Here is a 27964-nt window from a genome sequence, read left to right as displayed (position 1 = left end):
CCTCACATACTGCTCCGACATCCATAACCCAGACAGAAAGGGAGGGGGGAAAAAAAAAAATAGACAGCTATAAAATAAAGTTTTTTAAATTGAAAATATCCACATATCACCCCTAAATATATACCCAGCGCAAAAGGAGCAAGACCAGTATTCAACCCTCAGAGGTGAAAGGGCCAGGAGTGATTAGTAGTGAACCTCAAGGGAATGTTTATGAAGGGGAGGGGAAGCACCCCACTGTTTAAATGAAGTAGTAGGAAAGTCAATAAAAAAAAAAAAAAAAAAAAACTGGATGAAAAATATTGCACTCACATATACATGGATAAAACACAGCATATCAGTATGTTCAGTGAACACATCAATGGATGTCAGCTTCTTAAGAATACTAAGATGATGGATATAAAATGATAAGAGGAGAGGTGAAAGCACACCACTCTCAGTGTAGTATTATTAAACGGCAATGTACAAAAAAAAAATGTATTAAGCTGTACACTCACACTATCTTCATGTAACACTGGCATTACTCAATGTGTCCAGCAGGTGGTGTCCTTCTGATGGTCCCCAATGGAAATGTATAGGGGGTGGATAGGGAGCTGCTCCTGGTGGGTGGTCACATCAGTGGATTTAAAGTACGGTGGCATAAACCAAAGGGAGTGTGGGTTGCTCCAAGTAGTGATATTTATTAAATAAAAAATAAATTATAAAATTGCACTCACATTTAGTAAGTAAAGCAACAAGGAATATAGCAAAAACGTTCAGCCAGTGGCATTATATCATGGGTCCCAATGTATAGCCAGTCATAGGTGAATAAGTATGCCAAGAAGCATTATTTCGTTTCTCATAGGATGAGAACCAGGAAGAACCCACATTGATGTGTATGATTGGAGGCCACTATGGCTATCAGGAAGCAAGAACGTTATAATACCACTGTCTGGAAGTTTTTGGTATATTGCCTGTTGCTTGGAGACCATCCACCAGGAGCAGCTCCCCATCTACCCTCTATACATCTCAATTGGTGACCATCAGAAGGTCACTACCTTCATATGAGTAAATGTCTTAATTTAAAGAAGTATGGCCAGTGGGGTCAGATGCAGCTAGGATCCGTGCTGCAGCTATCTAGGCTAGAATGAATTGTTTTGCAACTCCCATACTTCTTAATTTTTTGTACATTGCCTTTTAATACTACATAGAATGATGCGATTCCCCCTCCTCTATCATTTTATATCCATATGCGGAGCCACTCAAGAGTTTACCGAGTTATCTATGCAGTGTGACGTGGAAACCAGTGAAAGTCTTCCTGTGTTCCTCAATGGACGAAAAATTCATACATTTTTTAGGATTTTGTGAGATCTTGTGAGATTATTATTCACATAGGACCAGATCAAGTAAAATGGTTAACGGACATTTCAGGTAGGAAAGGTGATGCTAGATCCCTGGTAAAAAGCCTTTAAGGTTTGTACAGGCCATCAGCTAAACTGGAACATTTTGTATGATTTCCTAAAACACCAACCTAAATATTGGTACTCACACTTTTATTGGCAAGTTTTGACAGGGACAGTTTAGTATACTGACTAATGCACAGCCTAATCAACCCGTCGAGGCCAATCTATGCTGCAAACCTCAAGATTATGTAACACCTTGTAGTAAACACTGGCAAATGCTTTAAAAAACCTTTAGACTTGTTATTTGATCAGGACTACTAGTCTGCACTTTGACAACAGTATTAACCCCACCAATATCTAAATTTAATAAAAATGTTTAATTGATTCTCAACAATTTGTGTTTGATTTCAACACACAATGGAAGACAACATTACGCCAGCACTAATTTGTCCCCTACACCAGTACCCCAATAACATGCTGGCGGGTATTGAGAAAGAAGGCAAAAAAAATAAAAAAATAAAAAAAACAGTGCAACGAGCTGGAGCCCCGAAACTGAACATTAGCTCCGCTGTAAGTCTGTCTGCTTCTTGGCAGGCTCCAGTACTCTCGTGGAAAGTATAAACCGCAAGCTTAAAAGAGAATAAAAAAAAAAAAAAAAAAGTTACATTTTCTTCAGTGAAACCAACCTTTCTTCTCAGCCTTCAACTTCATGGACACCACATCAGAACCAGAATTGGGCTCACTCATGGCAAGTGCTCCTATGTGTTCTCCACTGATTAGCTGGTGATAAAACATCAGTGAATAAGTGGAAAACCAGCAACTGAACACAAAAGATTTGGATTGCACAGTTACTACGGGACAATATAATTAAGAAAGGAATAATCAATTATAATAATTTAATAAACATTTTAGAATACAAATACCTTATTAAAGAGGAAGTAAACCCTGATGAGTTTACTTCCTCTTTCATTCCCTGCAAAGGTAAAGCATAATGGACTACTATGCATCGCATAGTAGTCCATTATGTGTCACTTACCTGACACAGGAGCCAGCAAAGTCACTGCTGTCCCCTGTAGTCCGGCACATCCATCTTCATGGTGGGTCTTGCTGCTCCGGTGCTGTCGTTCAGCGAAGCAGCGATGACGTCACTCCCGTGCATGTGCACGGGAGCCGCCACTCGCAGCATATCGCCACTGACCGTGGTGCGCCGCTATCTACGGCACATGCGCCGTAGACAGCGGTGCCTGTCTTTCGGCAAATATCTCCTAAACCGCGTAGGTTTAGGAGATATTTCTTGGACCTACAGGTAAGCCTTAATCTAGGCTTACCTGTAGGTCAAAGTTGGTTGTAAGGGTTTACAACCACTTTAATGCACATAATTTTAGATTGTACTCCACAGACAGGCGGTGGTAGAACTTAGATGAGAAAGTCTGATAATGAATACCATGGGCAAAGCATACATAAGCCAGATGCTTGTCTCCCAAACAGTTAGGCAGCATTGATAGAACTGACTATACAGATGTTACTGCTACTTACCTAAACATACTGTATGTGAAACATATACAGGCTGTACACAAAGCCACAACAGAGAACAGTCAGCTTTGTCCATCCACAAATGTTATCTTTTATACAGCAAATATCTTCATAACATCCCATTTGTTCCAATTGTGGTTATCCCTACAAGAGTTTGTTCTTTTAAAATATATTGGCATTTACTTTTTCTTTCAGGACAGAATGCCTAAAATATATGTTGGTAAGGAGACTGGCACCTTTACATTTGATGTGGATCCAGAATATAGATTTAGATTAAAGAAACACATTACATATATACAAAGACAGCTGAAATCCTTATGAAATGTATCAACATTCACAAACTCCTTCTAGATACTTCAGCTTGGTCCTACTCTTAATATTCCACAGTAAACTGTACTAGAGCAAAAAAGTTGTCACAATGAAACCATAAATCATCAGTCATCATCTCAGTGATTTATGGAAAGTCAACCAGATTGTACTGCAAAATGTCAAAGAAGTTGGAAAATCCATGGAATGAAATTGAAGACACAGTTTTTACTGAAGCAGGTAACACCAATATGATTAAGATGGTTTTTACAATGATTTACCAGTGTCAGGTTTACTTATACAATTTAAAGAATTGGGCTCCATGCACACTAGAAGCCTTTATAAAGACCAGAAAAACTTTGGAAAAAAACAAAAAAATAAAAAACGCTCATATTTAGTTTTTCTGTGTTCCAGCGTTTAGCACTTTTTGTGCCGTCATTTAGCAGCGATTAACTAGTTGTTAAGGAGCTGGCAGCCACCGCTTCCTTAATAACCAATGACTCATCAGCTGTCAGTGGGATTCCCCGCTGACAGCTGAATGTAAACAAAAGAAATCTGGCATTAAAAATTGCAAAAAAAATATCCCCCAATCCATACAAGGTCCTGGTCTAGTACCGATTTTGATGGAACCATACGCAAAAAAAAAAAAAAAAAAAAAAAAACCCAAACACCACATGGGGTCCCCCTCAAAATTCATACCAGTCCCTGGGGTACAACAAAAAAAGCCCAAATATATGTAGAGAGCATATCACACATATATAAAAATATGGTATCACATGACTTGTACGGGATCTGCCAACATGCTTCATGGTTATTACCGCTTCAAGGCTTAATCCTCCATATGTGAATCACAAAACATTGGTATAGTTGGATGTGTTCAGGCTAAGGGGAGACCAAGAAAGGAAAAGACACTTCTCACTGATATGGAGCATATATGAGACTTGGCCACCCTATATTGTGCAGATTATAATAAAATAGCACACCTGCAAAGAGGGGTGGAAAAGGCACATTGGTTCAAACTCTAATAGATGAAAAACGAGCTGGGAGTACACATCTGGATGAAAAATCATTCAGCATTGATGCACCTGCAAACCCGAAACAGGAAGTGTTCAATTCAATGTTCGGGCCATCAAGTGTGGGCAAATCTGCACTAGCATCCAAGGCATCAAAGAAGCTTCACAGGAGATGTGCGTCTGGGTCTCCCGAGAGCCCATTAGTCCACCATGAAGGAAGTGTGAAATGTCTTTTCCTTTCTTGGGCTCCCTTTAGCCTGAACACACCCAACTATATAGATGTTTTGTGATTCACATATGCAGGATTAAGCCTTGAAGTGTTAATGGCTCAGAAACATGTTGGCAGATTCCGTACAAGTCATATGATACCAAATTTGATATATGTGTGATATGCTTTCAACATATATTTGGGCTCCTTTGTTTGTTTCTCTTTCATGAATACCAATATATATGTGACAACACTGAATGACAGCTTGTATAACGGTGTAAATTTGCTGTCCCCTCAAAATAACTCAACACACAGCCATTAATGTCTAAACCAATGGCAACAAAAGTGAGTACACCCCTAAGTGAACCTGTCCAAATTGGGCCCAAAGTGTCAATATTTTGTGTAGCTACCAGCATTTTCCAGCGCTGCCTTGACCCTTTTGGGCATGGAGTTCACCAGACTTCACAGGTTGCCACTGGAGTCTTCTTTCACTCCTCCATGACGACATCACGGACCTGGTGGATGTTAGAGACCTTGCGCTCCTCCACCATCCATTTGAGGATGCCCCACGGATGCTCAATAGGGTTTAGGTCTGGAGACATGCTTAGCTAGTCCATCACTTTTACCCTCAGCTTCTTTAGCAAAGCAGTGGTCATGTTTGGGGTCGTTATGTTGGAATTCTGCCTTGTGGCCCAGTCTCTGAAGGGAGGGGATCATGCTCTGCTACAGCATGTCACAGTACATGTTGGCATTCATGGTTCCCTCAATGAACTGTAGCTCCCCAGTGCCAACAGCACTCATGCACCCCAAGACCATGACACTCCCACCACCATGCTTGACTGTAGGCAAGAAACACTAGTCTTAGTTGCTGACACACACTTGACACTGTTTGAGCCAAATAAGTTTATCTTGTTCTCATCAGACCATAGGACATGGTTCCAGTAATCCATGTTCTTAGTCTGCTTGTCTTCAGCAAACGGTTTCAGGCTCTCTTGTGCATCATCTTTAGAAGAGGATCCTTCTGGGACAACAGCCATGCAGAACAATTTGATGCAGTGTGCGACGTATGGTCTGAGCACTAACAGGATGACCCCCCACCCCTTCAACCTCTGCAGAAATGTTGACAGAAATTATTTGACTATTTGTCAGACAACCTCCCGATATGATACTGAGCATGTCCACTCAAATTGTTTGGTCGACCATGGCGAGGCCTATTCAGAGCGGAACCTGTCCTGTTAAACCACTGTATGGTTTTGGCCACCGTGCTGCAGCTCAGTTTCAGGGTCTATGAAATCTTCTTTGCCATGAGGTGCCATGTTGAACTTCCAGTGACCAGTATAAGAGAGTGAGAGCGCTAACATCAAATTTAACAAACCTGCTCCCCATTCACACCTGAGACCTTGTAACACTAAAGCCTCATACACACGATAGGACTTTGTACAAACTTTCCCTTAGATTTTTGTACAAAGGGCGTCGGCCCTGAACTTGTATTGCATACACACTAGAGCTGCCACGACGCGGCGACGTAATCGACTACGTCGACTAAGAAAATACGTTGACGTGCGTGCAGGGCGTCGATGCGTCACAGTGGGGGCAGTGCTTAGCATTTACCGCTCCCATCCGTGCCGCCGTCCCCCTCTCTTCTGCCCCTCCGTGCCGCCGTCCCCCTCTCTTCTCCCCCTCCGTGCCGCCGTCCCCCTCTCTTCTCCCCCTCCATGCCGCCGTCCCCCTCTCTTCTCCCCCTCCATGCCGCCGTCCCTAGGGGTGCAACGGATCGTCACCATCCCTCCATACCCTGCCAATGCAATGCTCTGCCCTGCCCTGCAATACTCTGCCCTGCCCTGCAATACTCTGCCCTGCCCTGCAATACTCTGCCCTGCCCTGCAATACTCTGCCCTGCCCTGCAATACTCTGCCCTGCCCTGCCCTGCTATACTCTGCCCTGCCCTGCTATACTCTGCCCTGCCCTGCTATACTCTGCCCTGCCCTGCAATACTCTGCCCTGCCCTGCCCTGCAATACTCTGCCCTGCAATACTCTGCCCTGCCCTGCCCTGCAATACTCTGCCCTGCCCTGCCCTGCAATACTCTGCCCTGCCCTGCAATGCATAGCTAATCCAAAAAAAAACACTAGATTCATTAAAAAATAAAAAAATAATCGGATAGTCGTTGACTAATCGAAGAAATAATCGATAGATTAGTCGACAGACAAATTAATCGTTAGTTGCAGCTCTAATACACACAGCAGGACTTTTTCAGCCAACTTTCACCAAATCATGTGGTTTTTCTGCTCTTTACCGCCACCTTTGGTCAACTTCTGTATTGTTGTCTGATCTTTTGCATTGGTTCTGAGCATGCCCGTTTGTACTTTGTACAAAAGTCCTATGGTTTTCTGTACACACGATCAGACTTTGCTCCATCTGACTTTTGTTGCCAGAAAGTTTGTCCGTTCGCACAGCCAAGAAAAGTCAGATGAAAACCAAAAAAGTTTGTCCGATGGAGCGTACACACGGTCGGATGTTGCTCCAAAACAGCTAATTTGCATGTTTGTTGTCAAAAAGTCTGATCGTGTGTATGGGCCTTAACGACTCATATGACACCAGGGAGGGAAAATGGCTAAATGGGCCCAATTTGGACATTTTCACTTAGGGGTGTACTCACTTCTGTTGCCAGCGGTTTAGACAATAATGTCTGTGTGTCGAGTTATTTTGAGGGGATAGCAAATTTACACTGTTATACAAGCTGTACAAAATTAAAGATGCAAGGGTCTCTCAGGAGTCCAGAAATGAATTGACCTTTTATATACAAACACACACACACACACACACACACCTATTTTTTTTGTGGTTGAACTGGATGGACTTGTGTCTTTTTTCAACCTGACTAACTATGTAACTATGCAACACAAGCAAACAGATCACAGATGAGGATGGTTACCTTTAATAGCCATTCAAACCCCTTTTAATCAATTTGTGTGCATGTTATCAGCCCAAAATCACCAGGGTATGTAAACTTTGGATCAGGATCATTTGTCTAGTTTCTGTTGTCATAATGATTTAAAAAGAGTAAACAAAATGGATAATAAATGGCTTCAGCCAAACAAACACTAATCATGAGTGAAAGAAAAGTTTGTGTGTTATCATTCATATTCTCTGTAAAATGCGCAAGAAATCATAACTTCTGACAGGATATGTAAACTTATGGGGGTGTGTGTGTAATATATATATATTTATTTATTATTTTATCTTAACCATAGGGACTACTGTTTTAAAAGCCCATTTTTTACAATACTTTTTCGTTCTAATATATATATTGGGCTGGTGCCCCCTAAGGTGTGGAGTGTGTAGAATATGGATCTCCATTAGGCCCTCACACTAACAAACTCTTACCAAAAACACAACTCCGCTGCTAAACTAAGGGGAGGATCCACCTGATGATGTCATTGGTTGACCCCACCCCATTTGTGACATCATCGACCCAGCATGCCCTGGTCAATAACATCAAAGTTCTTTGGTTTATGTTCAGCTGAAGAGTCATCCGTTGTTAAGGAGGTGGCACGGCCAGCTTGCCAGCCCGCACCTCAACAACCAGCTATTCCCTGGTAGTTAAGGACGCTGGCAGCTGCCTGCAAAAAAGGAGCTTATAGGAACTGCCAGGTTTTTTTTCTGCCCGCAAGTTTCTGAAGCTTAAAAAATGACTCTAAACTAAAATAGTGTGCATGGACACAAGATAACACTGTTTGCTTCTATAAGCAGGAGAAAAAAAAAAAAAGTTCCAAAGCTGCTGCTAGAAGCGTTTTTTTTAAGCTAGTGTGCATGGAGCCTTAGATATTAACGTTGGGTATCACTGTAGCCTACCTTAGGAAGATATTTTTCTTTTTGGACTTCACTCCCATTTCTCACCAGCTGGTTTACACAGAGGTTGGAATGGGCACCATAACTTAGACCAATGGCTCCAGATACACGCGAGATTTCCTCCACTACCAAAACATGTTCCATGTAACCCATGCCAGCTCCTCCATATTCAGCTGTAAAATGATTGAAACAAGATTATATTAGGATAGAAGGTATTTAAAGGCTGGGTTCACACTATTGCGAATTGGATGTCGGTTTCTCCACATCCAATTCACATATCAGGAGATTGTGACCAACTCTCTATGGAGTCGTTTCAGCCAAAAATTCGTTCTGAATTCAGACGTGAAATGGAGAACGAGGATGCGCTGCACCCTTGCTGTGAGCCGTCCGTGCTGCAGTGTGAACCCAGCCTAAAGCTTGACTAATACTGCAATCTAATAAGCACTAAAAGCTCCCACACTGAGCTAAGGGGTCTGTCCACTCTATCAATCCATGTCTGTGATCATATCCAAAGACTCAGGCTTCCAACATTCAAATAATGCAAAAAGTAGCAGAAGTGTCTGAGACAGCAGCAATTCTGCCAGCAACCATTTCCACTGGTAGCATATTGTAGTTGATCACACATGCCAAGTATCATAATGTAATTAGCAAGACAAAAAAAAAAAAAAAAAAAAAAAGTGTGATTTGACTCTGAATATGCTAATCACATCTAAAGTTGTAATGTATAATTGCACTGAAAATCGCATCAAAATTGCCTTAGTGTTCAGAACTACTATGTTTTCCTAAACAAGATGACTTTACACAGACGGGATTGGCTGGGATAAGAAGAAAAAAAAAAACAACCACACGACACCACAGCAGACTGTCTGCACATTCCCCTGTTCATTTTGTGCCTTTAATAATGTATTTTTTAGTTAATAACTCCTGTATACTTACTTGGAGCAGTTATTCCAAGAACTCCTAAGTCTCCAAGCTTCTTCCAAAAGTTCTGAAAAACAGATTTGCAAGGTAGCTCAGATTTACATTACAATATATGTTCAACTATTTGAAGTGACACACACACACACACACACACACACACACACACACACACACACACACACACACACACACACACACCTTCTCGCCTCCCCCCCCCCCTCCATTTATTTACAATTGTTGCATGACAATTTATTTTGAGAATAAATCTATTGCATTTTGTACTAAATTAAATTTTTATGTTGCTATAAATAGGATAAAAAGGTTTTTAACCATGTTGGAATCAGACAGGAATTAATATTATACATCTACACAGCTGTTTGTACAGCCGAACTCAGTCATATTGATACCATGCAGTCTCACATGTTTAAAAGCAAGGAATGTGACACCGAGACACAATTTGAATAGCAGAATGAGTTCTATTCAGCCCACCTGGAATGTACTGAACTTCAAAGAAAATATGGTGCCGGCCTGTCTGCAAGAACAAAGAAGATAGTTCGTGAGCGGGAGGGGGCGTCCGAGATCGAACCACAAGATAGGAACCCAGTCGGAGCAGTTGCAATTCATGGGCAGACACTGCCCCCCAGAGGCCAAGTATGGCAGGACTGTCCGAGGTGATTAGCCTGGGGGAAGAAACGCCCCAGAGACGCTGATTGGTCCACGGGAAAAGCAGGGTGGACTATGGGGTGTGGTATGGCTGAGGTATGTTTAACAAAAAGGGTTGCAACAATGAGTTTGGTCTCTCTCTCTCTCTCTCTCTCTCTCTCTCTCACTTCCATCATGAGGCTTAGCTGCGAAGGTCGATAAGTATAAGGCTTATATTGTACTTTGATTGTATGCTATGTATTATTGTAACTTCTATTGGTACTTGATGCACGTTTTCTTATTTCCTTGGGAAATAAATGCGATTTAATTGATCTTAGACCGTGTATTGATTTCATAGCCAATGGTGATAGTATTGTGATATTAACGATAACATATGCTTGGCGTATTGATAGACTAGCTGAACTATAGGGACTAGACGAAGGAATACATAACTGATAATAATAATAATAGATTGAATTGATCAGTTACTTCAAACCATGTCGCCCTTTCATCTCCTTTCTTCCGAGACCAATTTTTAGATTTCAGATCTGTCACACAACACTGTACCCAAATGACATTTTTATAATATTTTTGAGACAGATAGGGCTCTCTTTTGGTGGCATTTAAACACCACTGTTTTATTTTTTGTTATATAAACAAAAAAATAAAAACTTGTTTTTGTTATGTAATTTTGAAAATAATCTTTAGTCATAAATTTAGGCCAAAATGTATTCTGGGAAAAATAACCCAAACTAGTGTATATTATTTAATCTGTGTGAAAGTTAGGACCCATTCAGGTCCGCCTGTCATTTTTTTCAGGCGGACCTGAACAGACGATCCATTCACCTTTATGGAGTGAGATGTCAGCGGTGACATGTCCGCTAACATCTGATCCGCTAAATACAGACAGATGGAAACCCTATTTTCCATTCGTCTGGTGGATCGGATGAAAATGGACAGGCGGATACATTTTCATCCGATCCCCCATAGAGGAGAGGAGAGCGGAGCTCTGACAGGTCCATCTCTGCACAGACCGACCTGTCATCCACCGGCTCAGCGGGGATCAACAGAGCGATCCCTGCTGAGCAAACAGAGTCTGTGAAAACAGACATACAAGTGCGAAAGAGATCTTATAGAGTCTGCAAACTATGGTATCTACATTTGAAACGAGTCCTGATGTACTGACTGACAATTTACTTTCGCAAGGCCCTAAATAGCCAGGTCAGTACAAATGATACCTTTTTGGAAAGTACACAGTCCAGGATATTTAGTAAGTGGCATGATGAGTTTTATTTTTATTTTTTTTACACTTCCAATAAAAGTTTTTTACCCATGAAGTTGCCATTCTAACAAGTTGTTTCTCACACACAGCATAGGCATACTAAGAATTACACCCCAAAACACATTCTGTGATGCCTCTTGAATATGGAGATACCACGCAAGTTCTTTCACAACCTAACCACAGAGGGGTCCAAAATCCAAGAAGCACTTTTGGGCTTTCAAGGAGCATACATTACACATGAATTACGCATCTATTTACCTGACAACCTATCACATTTTTTGGAGTTGCTGGAGCACCAGGACAGTGGAAACGCCCCCAAAATTAACTAATTTTGGAAAGCAAACACTCCAAAGTATTTTCTGAAAATGTCATTTTTTTTGCCACAGGTTTTTACAAAATGCAGGAAAGAAAAAGAAAAATGTATTTTAAAAGTGGAGTTCCACAAAACAGTGGAACTTCCGCTTTAAGCAACCCCCCCCCCCATTTTTTGAGGGGGGGGGGGTGTTGGTGAGTACATTTTAATGGGGGGGGGGGGAATCTTGTCCCACTTCCTCTTTCTGCCCACGAATCGCATAGGCGACGACTCCGCCTAGGTCTCTCCCTCTCAGAAATCTTCTGGGACACGTGACAGGTCCCAGAAGATTGCCTGTTCACTGGGAGAGCACAGTGCGACTCGCGCATTCGCAGTGCGTGCCTGGCCGTGAAGCTGCAGGCTGTTACGGCTGGGTGCCCTTATTTTCAATAGATACGCCGAGGAGAGGGAGAGAAGCGGGCCTCCATGCAGTCGCATGGCTGGACAGTGGAACAAGTATGTGTCTGTTTATTAAAAGTCAGCAGCTGAACTTTTTGTAGCTGCTGACTTAATAAAAAATAAAAATAAAGCCTGGAACTCCACTTTAAACAAAAGTTGTCAATTAAGAAGATATTTCATGCACACATCTTTGGAATACTTAGAATTACCCCTAAAACACATTCTGACTCTCCTCCTGAGTATGGCGATACCACATGTGAGACCTTTCACAGCCTAGCCATATCGAGGGGCCCAGAATCCAAGGAGCACTTTCAGGTGTCATAGGAACATAAATCTCGTATCTGATTTCCCGAATACCCATCACAATTTTTTGAGGCCCTGGAGCATCAGGACAGTAGAAACACCCACCAACTGTCCACATTTTGGAGAGTAACTACCCCAAGGTATTTTTTAAGGGGCATTTTTGTCCCTCGCACAGGCAGCAGGGGCATACTTAGAATTACTTACCAAAACACATTTTGCTACTCCTCCCGAAAATGGCGATACCACATGTATGAGACTTTCAGGCCTGGTTCACACCTATGTATTCTTTAGTGCATTTTGCACTGCAGTCCATTTTACATGGTTTTCCTATGGAACATGTTCTTTAGTGCAAATCTGAAAAATGCAAAAAGCACTAAAAATGCATAGGTGTGAATCAGGACTCACTGTTTGGACTGATTATGTACCAGACATTGTATCTTGCGTATTAAACAAATGAACCAATTGTGTCAAAAACAAAACAATTGAACTGCAATGGTCAGGGAATATAGCTTACTGTAGTGTAGTGTCAATGTAGTGTCATAAAAATATATAATAGTAACTCAAAGGCAGCTAAATAACACATGGAGAAAACTTCTGTGTATTTTAGTTACCGGTATTCCCCCACATTCAAAATTCTAAACAGTAAAAAGGCATAATCAGTGTAGTAGTAGCTACCATTAAGAACACTGCTCCAGCTGTAAAAACAGTAGTACTCACCCTCAGGTCTTTGAATTCATTTTGTTGATCAATTTCATTGGCTTTAGGTGCCAGATGGTCCTGGAGGAACCTGTGTACAGTGTGCCGAAGCTGAATGGGAGAGAAACATAAGGGCCTCCTGGTTAATAAAGGAGTATTGGTAGATATACTATCCCGACAACTACAGCATTACTGACATACTTGTGTGTCTACAGCCAGCATCCAGTTTTTTGACTAATGAAAAATAAGGCCTTCATCCATTAAAATAAATAAATAAATAAATAAATAAAAAAAAAGGCGGATGTTGACACAAGTGGATGAAAATTAATGATCATCCGTTGCCATCTGTTTCTTCATATGAATGCACTGAGGTCTGTTTTTCATCCGTCAATGGATAGATGAAAAATGGACAAATGGTAGGGATGCACCGAAATATATCGGCCGAAAATGCCCTTTTCGGCAATTTGCCGTCAGGAAAAAACGGCCGATAATTGAGCGGGGCCTGGGCGGAGCACTGTCCCGCCCCTGGTGCCGCCCATCATGGGAGATCTATAACGCAGGAGAGCCGCCTCCGCCATCTGGTTCTGTAGAGCGCTGGGAACATCACAGCTTTAATTTCAATAGCTGTGTGTTCCCCCGTCGCACGCAGCCCCTCCCCCTTGTCCGGGGAACTGTGATAGACAGATTACCCTTCCAGATTGGGCAGGTGATCTGTCCATCACAGTTCCCTGGACAAGGGGGAGGGGCTGTATGCGATGGCGCGCGACGGAGGAACACACAGCTATTGAAATTAAAGCTGTGATGTTCCCGGCGCTCTACTGAACCAGACGGCGGAGGCGGCTCTCCTCTCTCTTCGCTGCATCACTGGCTGCATGGGGACAACACACTTATCTCTTTTATCATGTCCCCAGTCTCTGACCACCTCCCGAACCATGTCCCCAGTCTCTGACCACCTCCCGAACCATGTCCCCAGTCTCTGACCACCTCCCGAACCATCTCCCCAGTCTCTGACCACCTCCCGTACCATGTCCCCAGTCTCTGACCACCTCCCGTACCATGTCCCCAGTCTGACCACCTCCCGTACCATGTCCCCAGTCTCTGACCACCTCCCGTACCATGTCCCCAGTCTCTGACCACCTCCCGTACCATGTCCCCAGTCTCTGACCACCTCCCGTACCATGTCCCCAGTCTCTGACCACCTCCCGTACCATGTCCCCAGTCTCTGACCACCTCCCGTACCATGTCCCCAGTCTCTGACCACCTCCCGTACCATGTCCCCAGTCTCTGACCACCTCCCGTACCATGTCCCCAGTCTCTGACCACCTCCTGTACCATGTCCCCAGTCTCTGACCACCTCCCGTACCATGTCCCCAGTCTCTGACCACCTCCCGTACCATGTCCCCAGTCTCTGACCACCTCCCGTACCATGTCCCCAGTCTCTGACCACCTCCCGTACCATGTCCCCAGTCTCTGACCACCTCCCGTACCATGTCCCCAGTCTCTGACCACCTCCCGTACCATGTCCCCAGTCTCTGACCATCTCCTGTATAAAAAATTTTTTTTTAAAACAGTCATTTTCGGTATCGGTGCTGTTTCGGTATCGGTTTTCGGCCTAGTGTATTTTTCATTTTCGGTATCGGTTTCGGCACCAAAAAACCCATTCGGTGCATCCCTAACGAATGGTCTGCATGTGTGAAAGGGGCCAAAGAATTAAAAGATACTTTTGTTTACTGTTATCTTTCAGCATTGAAATTGTTGATAAACATTTGTCTGCTTTTTTTTTTTTTGGACAGCTGTGAGTAGAGAACAGCTCTGCACTGTATGAATCGTGGAAATGCTGGGTAAAGATTGTGGGGGGGTGTTTGAATCAAGATCGCTTTTTTTTTTTTAAACGATTAATCGTGCAGCTCTACTTACACTGCTCGCCAACTTTGTGTACTTCCACAAGCTCCACAGGATTTTCTACTCCCAACTGCCAAAAATTTGTGAATTTACTATTTGTTTACAAAGTTTTAGGACCCTTGATCTGGAAGTTGCAAATAGTCAAAGCAAAACCTTGTTCCAGATAAATAGTGCTCTACTACTTTATGAAGTATTAGGCCTCATGCACGCTGGACGTTAAAATAATGTTCTGAAAAAACGCCAGTAGCCTTGCAGTGGGTTTTTCAACGTTTTTGCAATAGTGTTCAACGTTTATCCATGTTAGCGTTTAAAAAAAAAAAAAAAAAATGTATCAAAAGACGTTAAACAACGCTGGTGAGCCGCATTTATCAGCGTTTGACGTTTGAGCATTTTTTTTTTTTTTTTTATTGAAAAACAAACTTTATTGAAAGGAGCAGAAAACAGGGTAAAAAGCAGACATAGCAAACATGCCAACGGTACAGAGGGTAACATAGGCCAACATGGCTAAGGCAGTATTGCCTATATGAGTACATTAGATTAGCTGTGCTGTAGAAAAATAAACACTCATCATTGGCAAAGTCATTATAGAGCCATTGTGTATCAGCCGGGGTAGGGGGAGTAAGCAGAGAGAGAAAAAAAAAAAAAGAGAAAATTAATACAAAAGTGACTGAAAAGGGGGGGGGGGGGGGGGGGGGAGGAGGAGGAGGAGGGGAAAATAATAAGAGGAGGCCCAATGGGTGGAAGATACACAGAAAGGGAGAGGCAGAGGGGGGAGGGGGGTAAGGGATCAATATAGCAGCAAATCAGGTACATGTCTCCCCATCTTCCAACCATCTACCCCAGATCTGCTCATATTTAAGTGGACATCCTCTATGTGCATAAATTATAATATATTTCTTATATGGAAGGGTATCGTTAATCGCCTTCTTCCAGCACTGGACAGTGGGGGGGGGGGGGGGGGGGGGGGGCCTGCATCCAGAATCCCTTTTCTCGCCAGGAACAGCGTTTCATGTAAAAAGGTGCGAAGAGGTTTGTTAGCGTCTAACTCCGGCAACAGACCAAGCAGGCACATCTTCGGGTCAAGGCTAGCAGGAGAGCCCATCTGATCATGGAGAAAGCGAATCACCTGTATCCAGTATGTTTGGATAACCGGACAGGACCATATGAGGTGATAGAAGGTGCCTGGGGTGTGGTCGCATAAGCGGCATCCCGGATTATACATTGGTTTAAACCGTGCTATCCTCTGGGGAGTCAAGTATGTCCTATGAATGATGTACAACTGCGTAAGGCGGTCCGACAGCTTGGGGGAAACTCTTCACATCCCCCAAGACTTCATCCCACTCCTCATCCTCAATTATTCCAACATCCACCTCCCATCGGGTCTTAGCAGCATATGCCAATTTCACGGTGCCTGGGAGACGGATGGTGGAGTAGAGGGTAGAAATCAACCTGGTTGGCTCATCACCTTTAATTATATCAACTATAGGAGGTACTGTCAGGGTTGGGTTGGAGCCGACTAATTGAGTCTGTAAAGCATGTCGGAGCTGTAAGTACCTGAAAAGGACATGGTTAGGGAGTGAGAATTCTTCCTTTAACGTTTGAAATGATTTGAGCCCAGCGTTAGTCATAGTTTGGTGCACGTATAGGATCCCATAACGTATCCAGACTGCGGGGGTCTGGAACGGACAACAGTTCGGGCAAATGAGTGTTAAACCAGAGAGGTGTATAGGAATGGACCTGCGGGGTCCCGATTTTTTTCAGGGCCGTCCGCCAGATCCTCCGGTGATGTGTGAGCATGTCTACTTTGTGATGGGGGAAATGTCCTGACAATGGGGCCCGAAGGACCGACTGAAGTGGGGTATGGGCCGGGTCGCCCGGACGTTGGCAAAGTAGTGTCTGGTATCTTGGTAGCTCGCTCTTGTCAAAATGATAAAAGTGGGACAATTGGGAGGCAAGATAGTAATCCTGGAAATCTGGAAGAGCAGCCCCTCCCAATGTCGTTGGATTCTTCAGAATGTTCCAAGACAATTTGTGTCTGCTGTGAACCCATACGAATGAATTAAGGATTGACTCGATTGTTTTGAAAAACTTTTGTGGTATGTATAGGGGTGCATGCCACACCAAATAAAGTATCTTAGGTAGAAGTATCATTTTGACCAGACTGATGCGTCCCATAACACCTAGAGGTAGTCTGGCCCAGGTTTGTGTCTTGTTCTTGATCAGGGTATACAGGGGTTCAATGTTTAGAGGCACGTAGTCTGTCAGTGATCTAGTGACCTGCACTCCTAGATACTTGATCACAGAGACTCTAGGGAGATTCAGAGGAGGGGAAGTGGGTACAGGGGGGAAATGATCGAGTGGGAGGATCTGCGATTTGGACCAGTTGATACTCAGACCCGAGTGACTACCAATACTGTCAATGGTGTGAAGGGCTGCAAGAAGGGAGGGACCCGAATCGGCTAAGTAGAGGAGTGTATCGTCAGCATACATCCCGATCTTTTCCTCCAGACTCCCTATCTTAAGGCCACGGATTCTGGTGTCTGCGCGAACCATAATAGCAAGTGGTTCCACAGTCAAAGCATATAGCATGGGAGAGAGGGGGCAGCCTTGTCTGGTCCCTCTCTCCAGCGGGAACTGGTCAGAGAGCCAGCCATTTACTAACACCTTGGCCTTAGGGGATTGATACAGGAGTTGGACCCATCTAATAAAATTGGGGCCAAGTCCAAATCCCGAAAGGCACTCCCACAGGTAGTTCCACTCCACGGAGTCGAAGGCCTTGGCAGCATCTAGAGCCACCACGACCCGCGAGCCGACTTCATCATGGGATCCCTGAATATTCATGAGTAAACGGCGGATATTCATGGCAGTGTTTTTTCCTGGCATAAAGCCAGTCTGGTCTGGGTGGATCAGTGAAAGGATGACCTGGTTAAGGCGGGAGGCAAGAATCTTAGCCAATATTTTAATGTCGACCTGTAGTAGGGAGATGGGTCTATATGATTCCGGATAGTGTGGGTCCTTCCCGGGCTTGGGAATTACTACTATTTGAGCTTCTCTCATAGAGGGGGGTAAGATTCCCGTGTCAAATATCGATTCATATAGATTGTGAAGTTTAGGGGTCAAAATTTCAGAGTAGGTGGCATAAAATTCAAGCGGTAGACCGTCCAGTCCAGGTGCTTTAGAGGTGGCCAGAGAGGAGATAGCCCCGGAAATATCCTCCTCAGTAATGGGGGCCTCTAAGAGCTCGCATTGGGCATCTGTCAGTTTGGGAAATGTAATTCTCGCTAAGTAGTCTCTGGTGTCTTGGGGGGTATGAGTGACCCGGGTGGCGTAGAGTGCGCGATAAAATCTCGCAAACTCCTCCGCCACTTGTTGTGGATCAGTAACATCATTCCCCTGGATGTCTTTCAGTGATACCACAACTGGGGGACGGGAATCTAAGTGGGTGAGGTAAGCGAGTAGTTTGCCCGATCTTTCTCCGTACTCAAATATCCTTTGCCTACAGAAAAAAAATGCGCTGCTTGGACTTCTCCGTATGCAGTTGGGAGACCTGCCGTAACTGAATCTTAAGATTATTTGCTGTGTCATGTGAGGGGTCTCGATGAAACGCCTCCTCTAGTCTTTGTAGGTGATCCGTAGCCTGTTGGACAAGAAGGTTGGACGACCGCTTAAGTCTGTTAATGCGCGTGGTGAGCAGGGAGCGGGCGTAAAACTTAAACGTCTCCCACACTATGTCGTGCGTAGCGGAGTCCCTGTTAACGGTAAAATAGTGTTGCAACTCCGTCGGGATGTCTTCCTGCTCCCGCAGGGCGGTCAACCAAAATGGGTTAAGCCGCCAAGCAGGAGGGGGAGAGGCCTTCAGGAGCCGCATCGTGATCCAGTAGGGGGCATGGTCCGAGAGGATTCTTGGAGCGAAGCCCACATCTCCCAGTCTGGGTGTCAAGGTCTGTGAAATAAGGATGAAGTCGATCCGGGACATTGTGTTATGGCTAGCGGAGAAGCACGAATATGCTTTAGCATGCGGATACCTGTGTCGCCAAGTATCCACAAGGACAAAGTCGGTCCATATACGATGTAGTCTAGTATGGGCTGGTGGGTCAGTAGGGGAGTCCGGTGTGCCCATTCGGTCCAGAGCGGGAGTGAGGGTCATATTAAAGTCCCCCATCCACACTGCCGGCACCGAGGGGTATTGTGCCATAAATGCAAGGCCCTCCTTAATTACAACCGTATTATAGGGAGGGGGGACATAGCAGGCTAGTATCAAAATAGGGGATCCGTTAATGGTGGCGTGTAGAAACACATATCTGCCCTGCCGATCCGTCTGGAGCAGCACTAGGTCAAACGGCACCCTTTTAGCAATTAGGACCGAAACCCCCCTGGAGAATGAGGTGTGGGTGGCATGGTATGCCCAACCTATCCATGGCTTTTTGAGAGAGGATTGAAGATGGCCAGTAACATGGGTCTCAACGAGCGCAATTATGTCAGCACGCTGGGACTTAAGGAATGCCAGGGCGGCGGTTCGTTTTATCTTATTCCGCATACCTCTGACATTCCACGTAAAGAACTTTAGAGAGCTCATGGTGGATGCAGGGCGCATACAATACGTTTGAGCATTTTTACAGCTCTCAGAACCCACTAGTTTAGGGGTTTTTTTTACAGCCAAAAAACACCCCATTCAAAAACAGTTAACAGCCTATGTGTGCATGGATACATAGGATAACACGATTGTGAGTTTATTGACTGTAGAAAAAAAAAATGTCTTAAGCCAAAAACAGCAGCTGTGAAAACATCTAGTGCACATGAGGCCTAACAAGGACTTTAGCCAACCTTGCTTTAAATCCTCGCCTTTTTCTACAACATTGATATGGAGAAAAGCTGCACTTGATGATAAGAGTGTTCAGTGCAAGATTTTGCCACCATAGGACAGATTTTCTGCACTACATCTGATGACCCCACTGGATATATTTCCTTAACTTCTTTTCCTGATGACCCCACAGGACAACTTTCCTGCACTGCTTGTTCTGACGACCACAAAGAACAGATTTCCTGCATGCCTGATCTTGATGACCCTCACAGGACAGACTTTTTGTAGTTCTTGTCCCAGTTATCCTAAAGGACAGATTTTGTCTACTTCTTGTAACAGTGACCCTACAGGACAGATTTCCTCTACTTCTTGTCTAGATAACCACCACAGTATTAACTTCCAACATTTTGTTAGGGTGACCCTGCAGGACTGAATTTCCAGCACTTCTTATTCATGACCTACTGTTAGGGAAGGGAATCTCATCAAACAGGGAACATAAAAGCAATAAATAACATAATGGAAAGCTTGTAGTGTGCAGTGCAATCAGCGAAGCATTTTCAGTACAAGAAAGGAGTCTGTACAACTGTGCAAGATTGAAGGTAGGGCTGGAATTCAACTTTAACATGCTCAATTACTATAAGCCTACTGCAGCAAGCTCATCCACTTCATTGCCTCCTGTACCTTACAACGTAAAACCCTCATAACCCCTCTTCTACTCCTCATTCAACTTTTATAAGCCAACTCCCCACAACATGTCTTCTCCTTCACAGGAAGCATCTTTCAGCGTTCAACCACCTCTAATGACATAAGGAGTAGTAATTGATTCTGCCGTTCAAAGTGCATTTTTCCATAAAAATAGGTCCATTTTGACACTTTTCTTACAGATCTCTAGCTGTGTTAGCCAGTCAGAGAGTGGGAGTGCACAGCATATTGATCGTTCACCACAGAGGAGCTGTAAGTTTGACTTTGACTCTGGGAAGTGCACTTTTAAGAGTGATGGCAATGAAGGAGGTGTCTGAAAATTGTTAGGTGGCTATCAACCCTACCAGTAGCCAAGGCTTATGTCACGATCAGGGGTCAGGCTCGAAGACCAATTGCTATAGCAGTTGCATGATTACCACTAACCAGCAGGATAGGAACACTGGCCGTCACCCTGGCAGATGACACAGGCTCACCTGAGGTGCGGAGTCTAAGTACTAACCGGTCTTCACCAGAGCTCCAGATGGTAGAGATGGATTTAGCTGCGTGTTAGTACCAGGTCGCAGTCCTCAGGATCGCCCCACCAGGAGGTGAGCAAGCCAGGGTTCAGTAGTGGATGAGCAGGTAAGGATTAAACAGAAGCGTGGTCAGTAAGCAAGCCAAAAGGTCGGTAACGAGTTGTTGCAGATTGGGATCAGGCAGAAGCGTAATCGTGGAACAGGCAAAGGGTCGATAACGAGCAGTAGTAAATATAAGTGGCAGCAGAGAAGACGGGAGCTAGATACAGGCTGGAGATGGCACAATATTCTGGCAAGGAGGAAGTGCAGAGACATGGCTTATATAGGAAGTTTATGGGAGGAGCAAAGGGTTCAAGGTTCAAGGCAAACAAGATTCAAGACATGATCACTAAAGGAATTGTCCAAGGAGCTGTCCAAGGAGCTGTCCAAGGAGCTGTCCAAGGAGCTGTCCAAGGAGCTGTCCAAGGAGCTGTCCAGCATTCCGAGTGGCTCAGCAAGCAGAGTCACTGCCAGACACACCAGAGGTCCCAGGTTCAAGCCCAGGTCCTAACAGTACTCCCCTCCTCCCAGGACGTCCACTGGATGTCTTAGGGCCCGGTTTGTGAGGGAACCTCTGGTGGAATTCTCTTGTTAATCTAGGTGCATTAACATTCTATTTCCTTTGGGCTTTATTAGTTTTAGAAGTTCCAGTTGTTGAGCATTTCATCGCTCGCAAGGCTCTTTCGAAAGTCTTCAGGTCCTGCTTACGGACTATGGTGCCATTTGAGGCATACGTACAGTCAGGAGGTAGCGGGGTCACCGGCACAGGAACTTCAAGCGGGGTCACCGGCACAGGAACTTCAAGCAGGGACACCGGCACAGGAACTGCGGCTGGGGACACCGACACTGGAACTGCGGCTGGGGACACCGACACTGGAACTGCGGCTGGGGACACCGACACTGGAACTGCGGCTGGGGACACCGACACTGGAACTGCGGCTGGGGACACCGACACTGGAACTGCGGCTGGGGAACCCGACACTGGAACTGCGGCTGGGGAACCCGACACTGGAACTGCGGCTGGGGAACCCGACACTGGAACTTCGGCTGGGGAACCCGACACTGGAACTTCGAGCTGGATAGCAGGCAGAGATTCAGGGACAGCAGGAAGGATCCTAGAAGTACCCACTTGGAGAACCTTTGGCCGAGGTGGGCGAATTGGACAGAGAGAGATAAGATGCCCTCTCCCCCCACAGTAAAAACAAAGACCACAGTCTCTCCTCCGCTCTCTTTCACCTTGAGATAGCTTGGGCCGGATGGCCCCGATCTCCATGGGTTCCACGTCTCCCAGGGAAGGTGTGCGTGTGACATTAGGAGGGTCTAGGCGTTGTGGGGTAAGGACTTCAGCTTCATGGCTTGGAACATACTGTGATGGCATGGAGTCATATCTGTACCAGGTACTGCTGTCCCTGGATGCCCGCAGGCCACGTGAGCAAAGAGCAGACTTGGGAACTCTGGTTTTCTTAGAAACAGGAATGTAAGAGTCCAGAGCAAACATGAATGCCTCCCAGCTATCCAAGACTGGACTCCTTTCCTGTAAAAGCTGATGAGCCCATGTTTTGCATTGTCCAGTGAGCAGGTTGATGGAAGCACGAATCTTAATAAAGTCAGTGGCATAGGTCCTAGGCTTAAGGGAAAACAACAGCTCACAATCCATCTTAAAACAAAAGGATGCACGATTACCATCAAATTTCTCAGGCATCAAGACAAACGGTTCTGGACATACCGGTTCTGGGGTTGGATGTACTGTGCCTCTAAACAAGCGGACTTCTTGCTGCAGCTCAGCAATTTGCTGCCTGAACGGAGCCACGGCATTTGCTATAGCGGCCTCCATGTCTTTGGCCAGAATATTATGTCACGATCAGGGGTCAGGCTCGAAGACCAATTGCTATAGCAGTTGCAGGATTACCACTAACCAGCAGGATAGGAACACTGGCCGTCACCCTGGCAGATGACACAGGCTCACCTGAGGTGCGGAGTCTAAGTACTAACCGGTCTTCACCAGAGCTCCAGATGGTAGAGATGGATTTAGCTGCGTGTTAGTACCAGGTCGCAGTCCTCAGGATCGCCCCACCAGGAGGTGAGCAAGCCGGGGTTCAGTAGTGGATGAGCAGGTAAGGATTAAACAGAAGCGTGGTCAGTAAGCAAGCCAAAAGGTCGGTAACGAGTTGTTGCAGATTGGGATCAGGCAGAAGCGTAATCGTGGAATAGGCCAAGGGTCGATAACGAGCAGTAGTAAATATAAGTGGCAGCAGAGAAGACGGGAGCTAGATACAGGCTGGAGATGGCACAATATTCTGGCAAGGAGGAAGTGCAGAGACATGGCTTATATAGGAAGTTCATGGGAGGAGCAAAGGGTTCAAGGTTCAAGGCAAACAAGATTCAAGACATGATCACTAAAGGAATTGTCCAAAGAGCTGTCCAAAGAGCTGTCCAAAGAGCTGTCCAAAGAGCTGTCCAAAGAGCTGTCCAAAGAGCTGTCCAAAGAGCTGTCCAAAGAGCTGTCCAAAGAGCTGTCCAAAGAGCTGTCCAAAGAGCTGTCCAAAGAGCTGTCCAAAGAGCTGTCCAAAGAGCTGTCCAAAGAGCTGTCCAGCATTCCGAGTGGCTCAGCAAGCAGAGTCACTGCCAGACACACCAGAGGTCCCAGGTTCAAGCCCAGGTCCTAACAGCTTAGTTGAACCTGGAACCTCTGCTGCCCTTGTTCCTACACCTCTGTAGGATAATAGTTTTTGTATCATTCTGTAGTTTCTGTATAAAATGTATTGCTCTAAGGCAAGAGCTGTATAGTACTTGAATAAAAATAAAAAAGCCAATGGGTTTTTAAGCCTTAAACTTTTTATCTACAGTTGCAATCTGAAACCAGTGCAAACTGACCAATGAAAACATGAAGAAACAGCTGTTGGTTGAACTGGATGGGCAAGTGTCTTTTTCACCTGGATTAACTATGCAGCTGAAAGTCCAATTTAGAAACTCTCAGGAATAGGAAAATAAATGCTTTACTGAATACCAAAAATAAGAAACATAAAACAAAATCCAAAAACTTGTTATGCCCCATAGTATGCATTTTCTACATGGTGAAATGTTCTGGCAATAGACTTCTGTGCCTACATGGCCAAGAACATCCCTGAAGGACTTAATCACAATGGTAGCTCTTAAAGTTTGGAGATCGCACTGCACTCACTCAGTTGAGGATCTGTGAATGGGTGATGGTGGGGGGGGTGAGTTGGGAGAGTTCGCTCCCAACAATTCTGGGCCAACTTAAGGGAAGGGTAGCGGTGGGTCCTTTTGGGGGGCTTGGGCTGCTACCTCTGGGTATGGCCACAAGGCAGTTTCCACGGATACTTGTAGGGGTAGGTAAACTATATTGAATTAGAAGCAAAATATAGGTGAATATGTAGTCATTTTATTGAAAGTAGCAAAAACTGATCAAGCCAACACGTTTTGGGGGGGAACAAAGTCTCCCGCCTTTGCTGCCACCGCCCAACGAACCAGCAATTGTCCAGCCCCAAAGAAAGAGGGTCTTTGTTCCCCCGAAACATGTTGGCTTGATCTATTTTTGCTACTTTCAATACATCAACTACATATGCACCTTCATTTTGCCTCTAGGTGGATACCGGCTGCTCAGTTTACCTACCCCTACTAATCACAGCTATAGGAAAACTCTCCAGTAGGGGACTAGCCTAGACCAGCCTTTGGTAGAATTTTAGGGTTCCTACAAAGGTTACAAATTTTCAACATATCACTGATGTAATGGGTTACATCCACACTAAACATATGAAAAGGAAAAAAACTCTTTATTTCTGTTGTGCTTGTTTTATTACTGAATATAAATGTTGCCATATACAGAAGGAGGGCGTTATAATAATGATCTGCCCTTTAGTGCTTTAGATATGCCACATCCTTTATGCCGCGTACACACGACCGTACTTTCTGGCAGACTAGGTCCAATGGCCTTCCCGATGCACTTTTGGCGGAGTTCCAACGGACTTTCCGAACGGACTTGCCCACACACGAATGGACTAAGTCTGTTAGTTTTGAACGTGATGACGTAAGACGGGACTAAAAAAGGAAGTTCAATAGCCAATAGCTAGCGCCGTATTTGGTCCGTTCGACCAGCATACAGATGAACGGTTTTCACGATAGGGATTGAGTCCGTTGGACAGATTTGAAACATGTTCTATTTCTAGGTCCGTCTGATCTTTAAAATGATTTAAAATGAGAATTCCGTCGAACCTAGTCTGGCAGAAAGTCCGGACGTGTGTACGCGGCATTACTCTTTTATAAACATATTTCTACAACCTACCGATAAAGCATCATGTGATGTAGGTATAATCACTTTTAGCAGCAGCGATCACCCAAGAGTTTATCAAGCCCGGGTTCACACTATAACCCGCTGCGGAACACACAGGAGCGATGTGCGTCCGTTCCCCGTTTCAGGGACGAATCAGGGCCGATTCTATGACTGAATTGGGCCCTGAAACTGAGCCAAAGACGCACGCGTTTTTTCTACAGTGGGCTCCATAGGGAGCCAGTCACATTCTCCTATTATGCGAATTAGATGCGGGGAAACACACATCTAATTCGCATTGGTGTGAACGGGGGCTAAAGGTTCCTCCAGGGTTAAAAAATTATTAAAGTGATTGTACACCTTCTGGACTTTTAGCAGCTAATTTAATCACTTAGTTAGTATGCAGCGTCTTTATCTTTTATCCCTCGGGACTAGAGTTGTGTTTTCCTGCGATGTGTGCATTCCTTCTCATCCGCCCATTCTTCAACCTAACAGATTCAAGATCGCACTGTCTATCATTAGCTCAATTTCAATGGTTATCTCATTTTAAGGAGATGTACATATTTTAAATGGGTCCAGAACCTTCGGGGATTATTTTTATATATCAATCCCATAGCTTCCAACTTTCTGACAGGAAAGGGACATCTTTAAGACCTCATTCACATGATTAGGGCTGGTATGCAAATTCTGGTGGCAAGAATCAGTGGATTCTTGGAGCCAGAATCACCTTTATGTTTAGCTGCAGCCACTCTGACTGTGTGAATAACAAGTTAATAGCAGCTGTGGCTGTCCGTGGGTATGGCCGGTTCACACTGGTATGGCAAACGCTCCGACATTGGGAGCTCATATCGCATGACATGTGAAAATCAATGTTTCCCTATGGGAGCCTTCTTAACTGGTCTGGCACAAGTCGGTCCGACTTTAAAAATGCTCCCTGCACTACTTTGATCCTACTTCAGCCCACTGCATATCACTGAAGTCAGATCAAAGTCAGGTCGCATGTCTTAACTGACCCGACTTTGGCATGAGACTTGCGCTCTGAGGATCTTGAAGGGGAACTCCACGCCAAATTTAAAAACCATACACAGCATGGGTTCCCCTCAAAATTCCAGGCCCTTTGGTCTGGTATGGATTTTCAGGGGAACCCCCCCCCCCACACCAAAAGATGGCGTTGGGGTCCCCATGTTGATGAGGACAAGGGCCATTCCGACAACCCTGGCCGTTAGTTGTCGGGGTCTGCGGCCAGGGACTTGTGTATCTGGAAGCCCCCTTATACAAGGGGGCCTCCAGATTTTCGGCCCCCCACCCTGTGTGAATGAGTATGGGGTACATTGAACCCCTACCAATTTACCCAAAAATAAACACACACCACACAACACAGCATGGGTTCCCCTCCAATAGCATACCCAGCCCTTCAGTCTGTTATGGATTTTCAGGGGAACGCCCCCACGCTGACAAAAACGGTTTTGGGGTCCCCCCAGAATGCATACCAGACCCTTATGCAAGCACACTGCCCGGCAGATCAGGAAAGGGGGTGGGGGATGAGCGAGCAGTCCCCCACCCCCTGAAGTGTACCAGGCCACATGCCCTCAACATGGGGGGGGGTACTTTGGGACAGGGGGGCCTGCACCCCCCACCCCAAAACACCTCGTTCCAATGTTGATGAGGAAAAGGGCTTCTCCCCAACAACCCTGGCCTTTGTTTGTTGGGGTCTGCGGGTGGGGGCTTATCTGTATCTGAAAACCCCCTTTAACAAGGGGCCCCCAGATTCCGGCCCCCCACCCTATGTGAATGAGTATGGGGGTACTTTGAACCCCTACCCATTTACCAAAAAAAAAAAACAAAAAACACAGCATAGGTTCCCCTCCAATAGCATACCAGGCCCTTCGGTTTCAGGGGACCCCCCATGCCAAAAAAAAGGTGTTGGGGTCCCCCTAAAGTGCATACCAGACCCTTATCCGAGCACACAGTCCGGCAGATCAAGAAAGGGTTTGGGGATGAGCGAGTGTCCCCCCCAAACTGTACCAGGCCACAGCCCTCAACATGGGGGGGTGCTTTAGGGCAGGGAGGACCCTGCGCCCCCCACAGCACCTTGTCCCCATGTTGATGAGGACAAAGGTCTCTCCCCAATAACCCTGCCAATTGGTTGTGGGAGTCTGTGGGCGGGTGCGCATCTGTTTCTGTATGGGGTACATTGAACCCCTACCCATTTACAAAAAAAAAAAAAAAAAACACCATGTACATTACACAGGTTTTTAAAGTAATTGATTAAGGCAGCTCTGTCGTCTCTTCAGTTTTCTTCTCCCCTCTCCGGCTCCTCTGCCTTCTCCACTGACGTCTTCTGCTTCTGCCGGTTCTTTTTTGCTGAAGCCTTCTAGCCCTCTTTCCGGTTCTTCCCCCCCTGTCCGCTGTCTCTTCCGCTATCATCTCACTCTTTTGCTGGGTCTTCTCAGCTGTCTTCTTCTGTTCTTCCGATGTTGACTCAATGTTCTCTCCCACTCTAAAGCTGGGTGTGTGGTGTGCCACTACTTTATAGGCATCGTGCGGGGTCACCGGAGACCCGCCCTTACGATGACACCACCCATCGCACCCGCCTCATGCCAAGTAGTGGCACACCACCCACCCAGCATTAGAGCGAGAAGAACCAGAAAGGGCTAGAAGACATCAGCGGAGAAGACCCAGAGAGGGGAGAAGTCGGAAGAGACGGCGGAGCTGCCTTAATAAATTACTTTAAGACCCTGTGTGCTGCATTTTATTTTTGACACCTTTTTTTTAGGTGAATGGGTAGGGGTACAATGCACCTGGGTCCCCCTTGTCAAAGGGGGCTTCCAG

The 27964-nt window shown here is 45.3% G+C and overlaps 1 protein-coding gene across 1 annotated transcript in view; it reads right to left on the bottom strand.

Annotated features, from left to right (window-relative positions):
• The window catches only part of IVD (isovaleryl-CoA dehydrogenase), a 70373-nt gene that overhangs the window by 33937 nt on the left and 8472 nt on the right, over positions 1-27964 (bottom strand). Inside the window, exons 2-5 of the mRNA XM_077464882.1 lie at positions 12907-12996; positions 9227-9278; positions 8294-8463; positions 2066-2159 (exon numbers count right to left, since the gene is read on the bottom strand). Of these exons, the coding sequence (XP_077321008.1) occupies positions 2066-2159; positions 8294-8463; positions 9227-9278; positions 12907-12996 (406 nt within the window). The remainder of the gene's footprint in view (positions 1-2065; positions 2160-8293; positions 8464-9226; positions 9279-12906; positions 12997-27964) is intronic.

The sequence above is a fragment of the Lithobates pipiens genome, unplaced genomic scaffold, assembly GCF_037356315.1.
Source record: "Lithobates pipiens isolate NorthernLeopardFrog02 unplaced genomic scaffold, aLitPip1_a1.2 Scaffold_30, whole genome shotgun sequence".
Lineage (NCBI taxonomy): Eukaryota > Metazoa > Chordata > Amphibia > Anura > Ranidae > Lithobates > Lithobates pipiens.
Note: the sequence above shows the minus strand (reverse complement) of the source record. Positions and strands in the feature narration are given on the sequence as shown.